General features: G+C 46.6%; 1 protein-coding gene across 1 annotated transcript in view; it reads left to right on the top strand.

Moving 5' to 3' along the window:
* Nucleotides 1-12,283, top strand: part of UBR3 (ubiquitin protein ligase E3 component n-recognin 3) — a 169,937-nt gene that overhangs the window by 120,635 nt on the left and 37,019 nt on the right. Inside the window, exon 29 of the mRNA XM_066577805.1 lies at nt 1,426-1,511. Within this exon, the coding sequence (XP_066433902.1) occupies nt 1,426-1,511 (86 nt within the window). The remainder of the gene's footprint in view (nt 1-1,425; nt 1,512-12,283) is intronic.

The raw sequence follows: 12,283 nt of genomic DNA, 5'->3' as shown, positions 1-12,283 counted from the left end.
AGTCTCTTGATGAATCACGTTATTTGTATGCGTAGGACGTTACGATTCTGTGTTCTAGTAACGTCAGCATGACAGATGGCTCCAAAAAGTTAGTGGATGGGAATGATCTGAAAAAAAAAAAATCTTGCCCTTCAAGGGAGACAGAGGCCTTGCCGCCTAATCATAGGTATTAGAAACTTCTAGCAAATTTTTAAGGAAATACGAAAATATCAAATACTTAAAATAAGAAAGTCATCAATTTTAAATTGACCATTCCTGAAGATATGCCATAAATACCCAATGGGGTCCCACCTCTGATCCTGTGAGCTTGGCTGTTGCTTTCAGATTGTATAGTGGGGGTGCCTTTACTCAACTCTTTGTAGGGTGTATCAGTCAAGCCTGCTCCTTTTTAAAGGGGTTTTGTCATTCAAAAAATATATATATATATATATATACTTATTCCTTCCCTGTCAGTTTCCTTGGCACATCTTCTCCTAACTGAGCTTTTGCAGTGTCCCGGGTCACCTCACTGCACGCTGGGCCCAGCTTGTTATAAAGGCTGCATTCCTCAAATTCCTTCCGGCTGGGTCAGTGAAGGTCGCATCCCTGTGCTGTAGCTTCACTGCCTAGGAGGGCATTGTAATCTATTTCAGAGACAGCTCGAATGAGCAATCTCTGAAGCAGATAGGCAGTCCTTCTGCTGGCCTGTGAGCTGTGACGTAATGTACATTGGTTGGCAGGCAGAAGACTGCCAACCAAATGTACGTAACCTCACAGGAAGGAGAAGAATCAGGCAGCTCTTCAGCAATAGTTTACCCGTGTAAACACAGGACCTAACAGTGTATTGAGCGAGACATTGACTTCTCGCTCAATGTGAACAGGCAGTCGTCCAGCTTTGAATGACTGCCTGTTCACAGTGAACGGAGGCGGGCAACTGGTAGAGAATCTCCTGTATGCTTCGCCTCCATTTACTAAATTACTATCATTCTTGTGTGAAAGCCCAGGAGAAATACTTGTTCCATGTAAGGTAATCCTTTGGGTCACTTTACGTGGATAATCTGCCTTTGCTAACCACCACTGATTAACAATGAGCCTGTCAGTCAACACTTGATCCCTCCTTCACAGGCAGGTTATCTGTTTTATGTGGACGACCAATGTTTACTGCTGTCTTTGATCGGCTGTGCATCTTCCCCTTTTACACAGGGAGATGTGCAGCCAACCAGCAAGCTAAACGATCAGCCAATGAATGCTTGCTCCTTGATTGGCTGATCCCTTTACAAAGTCTGATTGTTGGGCAACAGCGTGTTCATAGGAATGTTCAGTCCTAATAATAGGCCCATGGGCCATTCTTGTGGATCAGAAAGTATGATATAGTATTACAGATGGTGGGGTAGTGTGAGTTGCATGTATAGATTGTTACATTAGTCTTTTTTTTTATAATTGCAGAACAAATCTAGAACTGGAACTTGTCCACCGTGGAGACCATCTGTGCTCTGGAGGAGCAAGTTCTGCTGGCAAAAGATCCTGCTTAAGTATGCTTGAGTTTTAGAATTATACCATTTTTATTCCAAAAGAGTATAAAGCTATAATGTCACATCTATGTATGCTGTAATGCTTAATTGGTTTTCCCACACATTGTTGGCCTATTTCCTACATCTCTTAAAGGGATTGTACCACTTCTAGCTGTTTTGCTGCAGGAAGCAGACAGCTCCATACATTACGCAGTGGTCCTGGTTGGTATTGCAAGCTGGGTCAATGAGTCTCCTCCTGCAGTAATGTATGGAGCTGTCTGCTACCTGCAACACACACAGCTGGAATGGAGACAACCCCTTACAAGCTCATCTACACCTAAATTGTAAAAGGATTTAAAGGAGATGTCCCGCGCCGAAACGGGTTTTTTTTTTTTTTTAACCCCCCCCCCGTTCGGCGCGAGACAACCCCGATGCAGGGGTTAAAAAAACCACCCGCACAGCGCTTACCTGAATCCCGGCGGTCCGGCGTCTTCATACTCACCTGCTGAAGATGGCCGCCGGGATCCTCTGTCTTCATGGACCGCAGGGCTTCTGTGCGGTCCATTGCCGATTCCAGCCTCCTGATTGGCTGGAATCGGCACGTGACGGGGCGGAGCTACACGGAGCTACACGGAGCCCCATAGAGAAGAGGAGAAGACCCGGACTGCGCAAGCGCGGCTAATTTGGCCATCGGAGGGCGAAAATTAGTCGGCTCCATGGGAACGAGGACGCCAGCAACGGAGCAGGTAAGTATAAAACTTTTTATAACTTCTGTATGGCTCATAATTAATGCACAATGTACATTACAAAGTGCATTATTATGGCCATGCAGAAGTGTATAGACCCACTTGCTGCCTCGGGACAACCCCTTTAATTCCTGCATTCTCAAGGACTTCTAAGTGATGCAAAGATTTGATAAAAATGCCATTCAGCTTGACTGCCATATTTTTAGTATATGTCCACTAGAAATATGGCTTCAATACACTCATATATGTGTGCACAGCTGATGTGGCTGCAGAGCTCAACAAAGGGCCTAATTTCCAGGTTTCAGTTTGGTTTCAGCATGTTCATAGAGGGGTTATAGAATGGTAGAGTTGGAAGGGACCTCCAGGGTCATCGGGTCCAACCCCCTGCTCAGTGCAGGATCACTAAATCATCCCAGACAGATGTTTGTCCAGCCTCTGTTTGAAAACTTCCATTGAAGAAGAACTCACCACCTCCCGGGCCCATTAGTCAGAAGGAGCCCCAAAGACTGTCACCCTAGCTTCCCCCCTAGCCAGCTATATGCCAATATGTGCTGTGTAGACTATGCTATTCCATCCTGTGGAGCCCAGTGTAGTAAAGGGGGAAAAAAGTATACTGGTATGTTTTTTTTTTTGTTACACGGAATTTTATGGGTGATATATGCCAGAGTAGAACATGAGTCACAGGCCTCTATTTAATTGATGTGTCATGAAAGGCTATTGTAAAGCTCCTGACATATACTGTACGTGAAACGGATACTATTATAGCCTGTGGGTGCTGGGTGCCACTCTTAAACAGAGACATTGACAGGGGCTTAACTTCTATGTTGGGATCTTTTCCTGACTTGCCGTGGCTCAATGTATAGGAAAATGCAGTGCTTAGAAATTAAAAATAAAGGTATCCTGTATAGTGGTCGAATAGAAGCCAAAAGCACGCTTTTAATCTCCATTGGGTGAATGGTGCCCTATGATTATATTTGACGTATATACCAGAAGGTTCTCCTATACACCAAACTTGGGACTCGGAATCTTTGTTCTTGAAAATAAACACCGGTCATCTTCCATAAGACCTCTAATATTAATAGTTTATTTTTTAGCTCATCAGTCCCTTTCGGCTGTTGGGTAAAATAGTTCTACCATCGCTGCCAATGACGCCCTTGATGTAAAACGCAGCGGTGACCTACACGTCTCAGTATTGCTCACCGAGTCTATTTTCAGTCAATTAAAAAGACTTGGAACAAGACCCTCCTCCTCCGTACGTTTCACAGCAGCGGTAATGAGGTGTCTTTACTGTGATTAAGCACAGCACTCCATAATAGTCTTGTAAGAAGTGTTAACTTTGTCGATTAGATATTGCATTAAATGGAATGCAGTGTCCCAGGTGAGCTCTTACAGCAAAAAGCATCAGGGAAAACGCTGGGAACAAATAGGTCAAGTACTGTTTTAGTAGATTGAGCTATGAGGACGGTTCCACTGGGGAAATGTAAATGAGGAGTGATTGATAGAGCTGCCTATGTCCGCTTCAGAAACAATGTGACAAGGTGAACGATGGTTCTGCCCACTGCATTTAACTGCTGCCTTTCTTGGGAACGCCGGACGGGACTGTTTGTGTAGATTCATTGGGATTTTATTAACTTTTTTATAAACTCAAATTCTAATGGGAACTTTGACTGTTTTAGAAAAATTTCTGACCACCCTTGTTTTCCACAACTTGTATATCGATGTTGTAGAGCTTGGTTTGTCATTGAGTGTTTTTGTGTAAGCGCAGTGATAAATCAGTCGATATACCCTCAGTACAAGGAAAACCAAAGATTCATGACCTTGCCATAAATTGTAGTGCGGAGGTTTCCGGACAAGCTTTATAATGTTTTCTTGGACAGCTAAGTGTGGGATTGCCTTTATGTAGCTTCAGTGTTTAGTTCCTTGCTGCACTGTGGATATTATTTGTATAATGAATAGTTATAGTAATTCCTCATCCTCTTCAAGAACAAAAGGAATTAAAATCCCCCTGCCCTAGGTGACCGGATAGTGGATAATAAAGTTAACTAACTTCATAGAAGAGTCCGCTAGGTAGGTGGGACTCCTCTAAGGTCCAAAGTAGCTTGTGATGAACCTGAATTCTTCATTTAGGAATCCAATTTTCTCTTTATTACCAATCAGACAGAAATAAAAAAAAAAATATATAAATATAATAGTAAACTAGGCAGCCATAAGACCTCCGAAACGCGTTGCTCTACACTTACCCACTGTGACTGTCCCCAGTCCAGTTTGACTATTTTATTTAAATTTTTTTTTTCTGTCTGATTGGTAATAATGAAGAGATAAATTAGGAATTCAGATTAATTAAAGGCTACTTTGGATCTTTAGAGGAGTCCAATCTACCTAGCAGGCTTCTCTACATAATAAGTTAACTTTATTAATCACTATCCAGTGACCTAGAGCACGGCCGAGGTGTTATCATACCCTGGGGATTATCATAGCCCTACAATGCTCTTCCTGCCCTTTGAAGACCTCTTCAAGGATCCGTTGCTTTGGTCATACCATCGCGCACAAAGCCTACTCGGACCAGCGGTGTGGACGCATGTCATCTGACGGGCATTCCACACGAGGTGAGTCCTCTTAACTAACATTGTTATTGTTTGGAGCGCTATCCATATATGTATCTCATGCTTTGCAACATCTCTATCCTGGCAGTATGCTGATCACACATGCACTCTATTCCTTATTTTTTCTCTCAGCTCTGTGATTAGGTTCCTTATAAGACAGAACTTTGAAAACAAGACAGATTGTGGCCTCTTACTGATCACCGATGCGTCTTTCTATGATGATCACAAAGGGGCCTATATGTTTTTATTGCATTGTGGCATAGTTATCCCTTGCTTGTATAGTGGGTGCTTGGGGATGGCTCTAATGACAGTAAGGCTTCCACTGCAATGGCTGGGATCAGAGCTAATTTTGCTCCTAGTTGTCTAACCTCTTAGATGTAGTGTTCATTACTGAACACTGCATCTAAGTGGTTGACAAAGGGTGGGGGTCCCACTGTACCCCATCACTCCTCTCCACAGTTGTCATGCCAATGAGTGAGCCTGGCAGTCGGAGGCTTACCATGTACGGCCAAAGGCAGGGTGTTATGGGCTGCCTGTCAGTGTGAAACTGTAAAATCGGTGTCAAAATCAGCTTGTAAAGTGGGTTTTAATGCAGATTTCAAGCCCTTATTTGAAGAGGTAAAACTTGCAGTGTCTCTTAATGTAAAGCAGAATTAAATTTGCAGAACAGGTCAAATGCTACAAATTTTCTGCAGCCATGCATATATGCCTCTTCGGATCTATTTCATCTAAGCCTGAAGAAGGACCCTACGTTGGTTCGAAAGCTCGCAGTAACATTGTGTATTTTTGTTAGCCATTAAAGGGTAGCCTATCTACAAGATGACTTGGTTTCTCTTACTGGGAACAATCACATTTTACTAAATCTGTAATAGCCCTTTTAATCTGAGACCCGATAGTTGACCGTAAGATTTAGAATTATACTTGTCTGAATATTAATTTAGCTTAGGTTAGAAGACAATATTGGTATAAAGTCACAGGATTCCACCGAGATGTCATATATTTAGACTTGTTTCTTCAGAAAGGTCACCTTGGGCTTTAAGATGATATGTTCATACATGTGTGCTGCTGTAAGCATCACATTAATGTGCAGATATCTTGGTGGGATATGGCTTGCTACCAAGTTTTAACCATTGTTTTAATTTGCAATCCACTCCACATCGGTGAAACATTAGAGCAGCATGTCAAATCTCAATCAACAGGATTGTTGTACAAACTGTATCACAGTGTGGGTTTTGTATTGTCAAAATGCCATTCCCTTATGAGGATGTGACTACACATAGACCGTAGTCACTCAACATCCCTTCTGTCCCATTTTTTTTAAAGATGTAATAATATATTTACATAGCCGATTTAATAAAGAAAAATGACAGTGGTGAAAGCCAAATGCCTCGGTACATTTGTGCATTGATGCTTAGGTTGAGGTTACCTGTTATTATTGGTTTTTGCTTATTAAACTTCAATGTTTCTTTCAGTGGAGATGAAAAATCAAAGCTACCCAGCACATGCATACAACATGGAAGGGGTTCTCGGACCTTACAGGAAAAATTAAAAACAGCCGCCACCCAACATTTACCCTTCCACTGGTTTCCTGGTCTTTACTAGTAGGCAGCATGTGACCGCTGTAACTAATCGGTGGCCCCAGTGGTCATGTGATTATGCTACTGGCATCATCGCTCAATCATGGGAGCCATGATGTCAGGAGGAGTACAGAAGATTGCAGCGGTATGAGACGTTACTGTATACAAGCAGACACTGGTGGGGTACTGTGAGATCGCAGTGCTGGGTCACTGGGGAAAACTGGAGACGAGTTATGTTTTTATATATATATATATATATATATATATATATATATATATATATATATATATATATATATATATATATATATATATATATATATATATATATATATAATATGTGTGTGTGTGTACACAACCAACAGCTGCTTTTGTAAAGTTGGATAACCCCTTAAGGTAAATGTGCAGTTGTGTATTGCTGAGATTACAATGTAAAATGCTATACAATAGGTATGGGGAGGGGAGGGGGGAGAATAACTGCTTCATTGCAGCAGGGAGTCTGAAGAATGACTTTGATACTTGCAGCACTAATTGGATAACCTGCTGTGGATTGTAGGGGCACACTTTGACAATTATCTGATAACACCCAGTTGTCAATTTATTGATACATTTTTGTGGTTTTTATGAATGGATTGTGGATCCTTGTCCCGTATATTTTAAACCGGCATCTGTGGGCCTCAGCTTTTATCAGTATTGTAATGGTCTGGAATGTAACTTTTCCCAGTTTGTTCTTATATAATTACAATTGTCTATCAGTCCAGCTTTATAAGGGAACCTCTGTGTTAATTGGTTAATCCATGGTATCAAGAATGTAATTAGATCTGACTGTTCTGCTTTAAATTTAAAGTAGTTAATTAGTGTCTGCAGTAGTCTGAACATATTAACCTTATTGGTTTCTTTTTGAGTAATAGGTTCTGCCTAGGTTACAGTCTGGATGCAGTTTTTGACAATCCAGATGAAACCCGGGGCCAGACGCCAGAACGAGGAGTGAGCAAGGTCTAAGAATCAGTGTGCTGCTCTTATATTTTACTCTTGGGTTACCATAGACCAGTATTTCTCAACTCCAGTCCTCAGGCGCCCCCCCCCCCCCCCCCAGCAGGTTGTATTTTAAGGATTTCCTCAGTATTACACAGGTGATGTAATTATTGTCGGCGCCTCAGACATTGCCACAGGTGTTTTTACTATAGTATATCCTGAAAACATGACCTGTTGGGGGTGCTGAGGACTGGAGTTGAGAAACACTGTGTTAGGCACATGTATCCCCAGAGGCCCTTTTTTAAGGGCTCTTTCCGGCGAGCGTATATCAGCCGACCGTTTTCACGGCTGGCCGATGTACGCTGTGATCTAAAACAGTGGTCCCCAACCTTTTTGGCAAGAGGGACCGGCTTCAAGCAAGACCATTTTTACAAGGCCCGGCAGGGTTGGGCAGGACATGGGCGGGGCTTTGGTTATAGGGGGCGGGGTTATGAAGGGGGTTGGAGTTTAGTGCATTCTTATTTAGTTATGACATTTAGAATGTCCTGGCAGTACACACATAGGGCAGTGTATAATCTCTCCCCCCCCCCCCCCCCCCCCAGCACACACATAGGGCAGCATATAATTTATCTCCCCCCCCCCCCCCCCAGTAATAGACAGCCCCCACCTCTCAGTAATAGACAGCCCCCACCTCTCAGTAATAGACAGCCCCCACCTCTCAGTAATAGACAGCCCCCACCTCTCAGTAATAGACAGCCCCCACCTCTCAGTAATAGACAGCCCCCACCTCTCAGTAATAGACAGCCCCCACCTCTCAGTAATAGACAGCCCCCACCTCTCAGTAATAGACAGCCCCCACCTCTCAGTAATAGACAGCCCCCACCTCTCAGTAATAGACAGCCCCCACCTCTCAGTAATAGACAGCCCCCACCTCTCAGTAATAGACAGCCCCCACCTCTCAGTAATAGACAGCCCCCACCTCTCAGTAATAGACAGCCCCCACCTCTCAGTAATAGACAGCCCCCACCTCTCAGTAATAGACAGCCCCCACCTCTCAGTAATAGACAGCCCCCACCTCTCAGTAATAGACAGCCCCCACCTCTCAGTAATAGACAGCCCCCACCTCTCAGTAATAGACAGCCCCCACCTCTCAGTAATAGACAGCCCCCACCTCTCAGTAATAGACAGCCCCCACCTCTCAGTAATAGACAGCCCCCACCTCTCAGTAATAGACAGCCCCCACCTCTCAGTAATAGACAGCCCCCACCTCTCAGTAATAGACAGCCCCCACCTCTCAGTAATAGACAGCCCCCACCTCTCAGTAATAGACAGCCCCCACCTCTCAGTAATAGACAGCCCCCACCTCTCAGTAATAGACAGCCCCCACCTCTCAGTAATAGACAGCCCCCACCTCTCAGTAATAGACAGCCCCCACCTCTCAGTAATAGACAGCCCCCACCTCTCAGTAATAGACAGCCCCCACCTCTCAGTAATAGACAGCCCCCACCTCTCAGTAATAGACAGCCCCCACCTCTCAGTAATAGACAGCCCCCACCTCTCAGTAATAGACAGCGCCCCCACCTCTCAGTAATAGACAGCGCCCCCACCTCTCAGTAATAGACAGCGCCCCCACCTCTCAGTAATAGACAGCGCCCCCACCTCTCAGTAATAGACAGCGCCCCCACCTCTCAGTAATAGACAGCGCCCCCACCTCTCAGTAATAGACAGCGCCCCCACCTCTCAGTAATAGACAGAGCCCCCACCTCTCAGTAATAGACAGAGCCCCCACCTCTCAGTAATAGACAGAGCCGCCACCTCTCAGTAATAGGCAGGTCCCCGCCACCTCTCAGTAATAGGCAGGTCCCCGCCACCTCTCAGTAATAGGCAGGTCCCCGCCACCTCTCAGTAATAGGCAGGTCCCCGCCACCTCTCAGTAATAGGCAGGTCCCCGCCACCTCTCAGTAATAGGCAGGTCCCCGCCACCTCTCAGTAATAGGCAGGTCCCCGCCACCTCTCAGTAATAGGCAGGTCCCCGCCACCTCTCAGTAATAGGCAGGTCCCCGCCACCTCTCAGTAATAGGCAGGTCCCCGCCACCTCTCAGTAATAGGCAGGTCCCCGCCACCTCTCAGTAATAGGCAGGTCCCCGCCACCTCTCAGTAATAGGCAGGTCCCCGCCACCTCTCAGTAATAGGCAGGTCCCCGCCACCTCTCAGTAATAGGCAGGTCCCCGCCACCTCTCAGTAATAGGCAGGTCCCCGCCACCTCTCAGTAATAGGCAGGTCCCCGCCACCTCTCAGTAATAGGCAGGTCCCCGCCACCTCTCAGTAATAGGCAGGTCCCCGCCACCTCTCAGTAATAGGCAGGTCCCCGCCACCTCTCAGTAATAGGCAGGTCCCCGCCACCTCTCAGTAATAGGCAGGTCCCCGCCACCTCTCAGTAATAGGCAGGTCCCCGCCACCTCTCAGTAATAGGCAGGTCCCCGCCACCTCTCAGTAATAGGCAGGTCCCCGCCACCTCTCAGTAATAGGCAGGTCCCCGCCACCTCTCAGTAATAGGCAGGTCCCCGCCACCTCTCAGTAATAGGCAGGTCCCCGCCACCTCTCAGTAATAGGCAGGTCCCCGCCACCTCTCAGTAATAGGCAGGTCCCCGCCACCTCTCAGTAAGCAACCCCTCCAGTAATTGGCAACCCTCTTCTCCTGTAATAAGTAGCCCCCAGTAATAACCAGCCCTCCCAGTAATTGGCAGCCCCTTCCCCTGTAATAAGTAGCCCCAACCCTTCCCCCCCCCCCCCCCCGTAATAGGCAGCCCCCCAACCCATATACTTACCTCCACCCTGCTGTCGCTCTCTCTCTGCTTGCCCTGACGTCAGCCCGGAACGCTTCCTCCCCGAGTCCTCTCCTGCGAAACTAATGAGCAGGGGACTCGGGGAGGAGAATCCTGGCTACACAGACGTCAGTGTGCGCGCCGGGATCAGCGCGATTACCAGCGGGGCACGCCGCGGGCCACATAGCACAAGGCAGCGGGCCGGATTCGGCCCGCGGGCCTTGTGTTTAGAGCAAAAGTTCCCAGCGGTGCCGCGGACCGGCGCTAAACACCCAACGGCCCCAAACACCCAACGGCCCCGCCCCGGTCCGCGGCCCGGCGGTTGGGGACCCCTGATCTAAAGCATTGGATTCCAATGCATCAGATCACATGGCCGGATTCCTGAGACGTAAAAACGCTCGGCCGGCCAATATAGTGCCGAAACTATCTTTTGGGGCGGAATACGTGTGCCGCTGCATGGGCTCCTATAGGAGGCCATGGCAGCGGCTAAAGGTGAGAGGGATTTTAGCAGCATGGCTGCTAAACTCCCTCCGTCTGCTCTTCTCCCCCTGTGCAGGCTCACCTCTGCTCTCCTCCCTGCTCGTTCTTTCCAGTGGGAGGGGGTGGAGCGAATCGAAGCGCCGTCCTGCCTCCTCTCATTGCTGGCATGCGGACAAGGGGCAGGGTGTGGGCGGAACTAAGCTCCAGGCCTCTCACCGCCCCTTGTCCATAGCCATCAATGGGAGGAGGCGGGACAGCGCTTAGCTCCACTGTGCCCATTGCAGAGAGCGAGCAGGGAGGAGAGCAGAGGTGAGCCTGCGATAGGGAGGGGAAAGTGGCTACTGCATGGTGACCTCTGCGTATATGCATCGGGGCCCATGCTTGTGAACGGGCCCACAAATGTTCGATTTGTGCGCCCATTCACGAGCTTCTACGCCCTAGATGATAGAGTATATCGGCAGGCCGTGAAAACGCCGGCTGATATATGCTCGTTGGAATAAAGCCTAAGGAAGAGGTACTGTAAGGGTTGTGCTGGCTGGGATTGGTTGTACCACATAGGTGTGGAATGATTATGCTGGCTGAGTGTGGGTTCTCCTGCTAGCCAATCACAACCGGTCTCTTTGCAGATAAATATTCTCATTTGTACAAGGAAAGACTAGAAGCAATGGGATGAAGCTGAAAGGGAGGAGACAGATTAGATATTAGTCAGTGAGAGTGATCAATGAGTGGAACAGGTTACCACGGGAGGTGGTGAGTTCGCCTTCAATGGAAGTGTTCAAACAAAGGCTGGACAATTATCTGTCTGGGATGATATAGTGATCCTGCACTGAGCAGGGGTTTGGACCCGATGACCCTGGAGGTGCCTTCCAACTCTACCATTCTCTGATTCTAGCTGACTATGAACTAATATAAGAAGGATAAGCAATTTAGAAGCCTTGGAGTGCCGGGTGACTAGGAGGGGGGGGAAAAGCCGGCTTTATTTTCTAAAACTGCATCCATCTTGTCTATGGTAGGTATGGTATTGCAGCTCAACACCTTTCAATTGATTGAGATTGAACTGCAATACCGTGCAATACCAATACAGTGGGGCCGATTTGGAGGATAGCGGTATTGCTCTCAATTAGAAAGAGAGCCTGCAGATGTAATATAAAATAGGCTGCTCCCCACAATTCCCAGAAGGATAATCCGGGCTCGGAGTGTACAGCACGGTGTGGTATCCACACACTCAACACTGATTACATACAAGGATGGAGGACGTCTGGAATTGTCTTGCTAAATTGGTAATTTATTAAAAATAAAAGGTTAAAAAAAATAAAACGGGCGTATGCATATTTCGGTCTGTGGATGTTCAGCGTATTCACGGGCCGAAATACGCTATTGCTTTGCGTTTTTCTGCCTATCTGCAATCTCTTTACTTGCATGAAGAAAAACCGCAGAATCGAATTTGATTTTGTTCCTAAATACGCAGCGAATACACAAGTTTCACACGTACTTAAATATGCCAAATGATTTCAATGGACTTTTGCAGTGAGTAATACTGCCTTGTATATACGCTAGTGTGAAAGAGTCCTTACAGTAAAGCAGCCA

This window comes from Eleutherodactylus coqui, chromosome 8, assembly GCF_035609145.1.
Source record: "Eleutherodactylus coqui strain aEleCoq1 chromosome 8, aEleCoq1.hap1, whole genome shotgun sequence".
In the NCBI taxonomy this organism is placed as follows: Eukaryota; Metazoa; Chordata; class Amphibia; order Anura; family Eleutherodactylidae; genus Eleutherodactylus; species Eleutherodactylus coqui.
The sequence above is the reverse complement of the archived record's forward strand: the minus strand, read 5'-3'. Positions and strand labels throughout refer to the sequence as shown.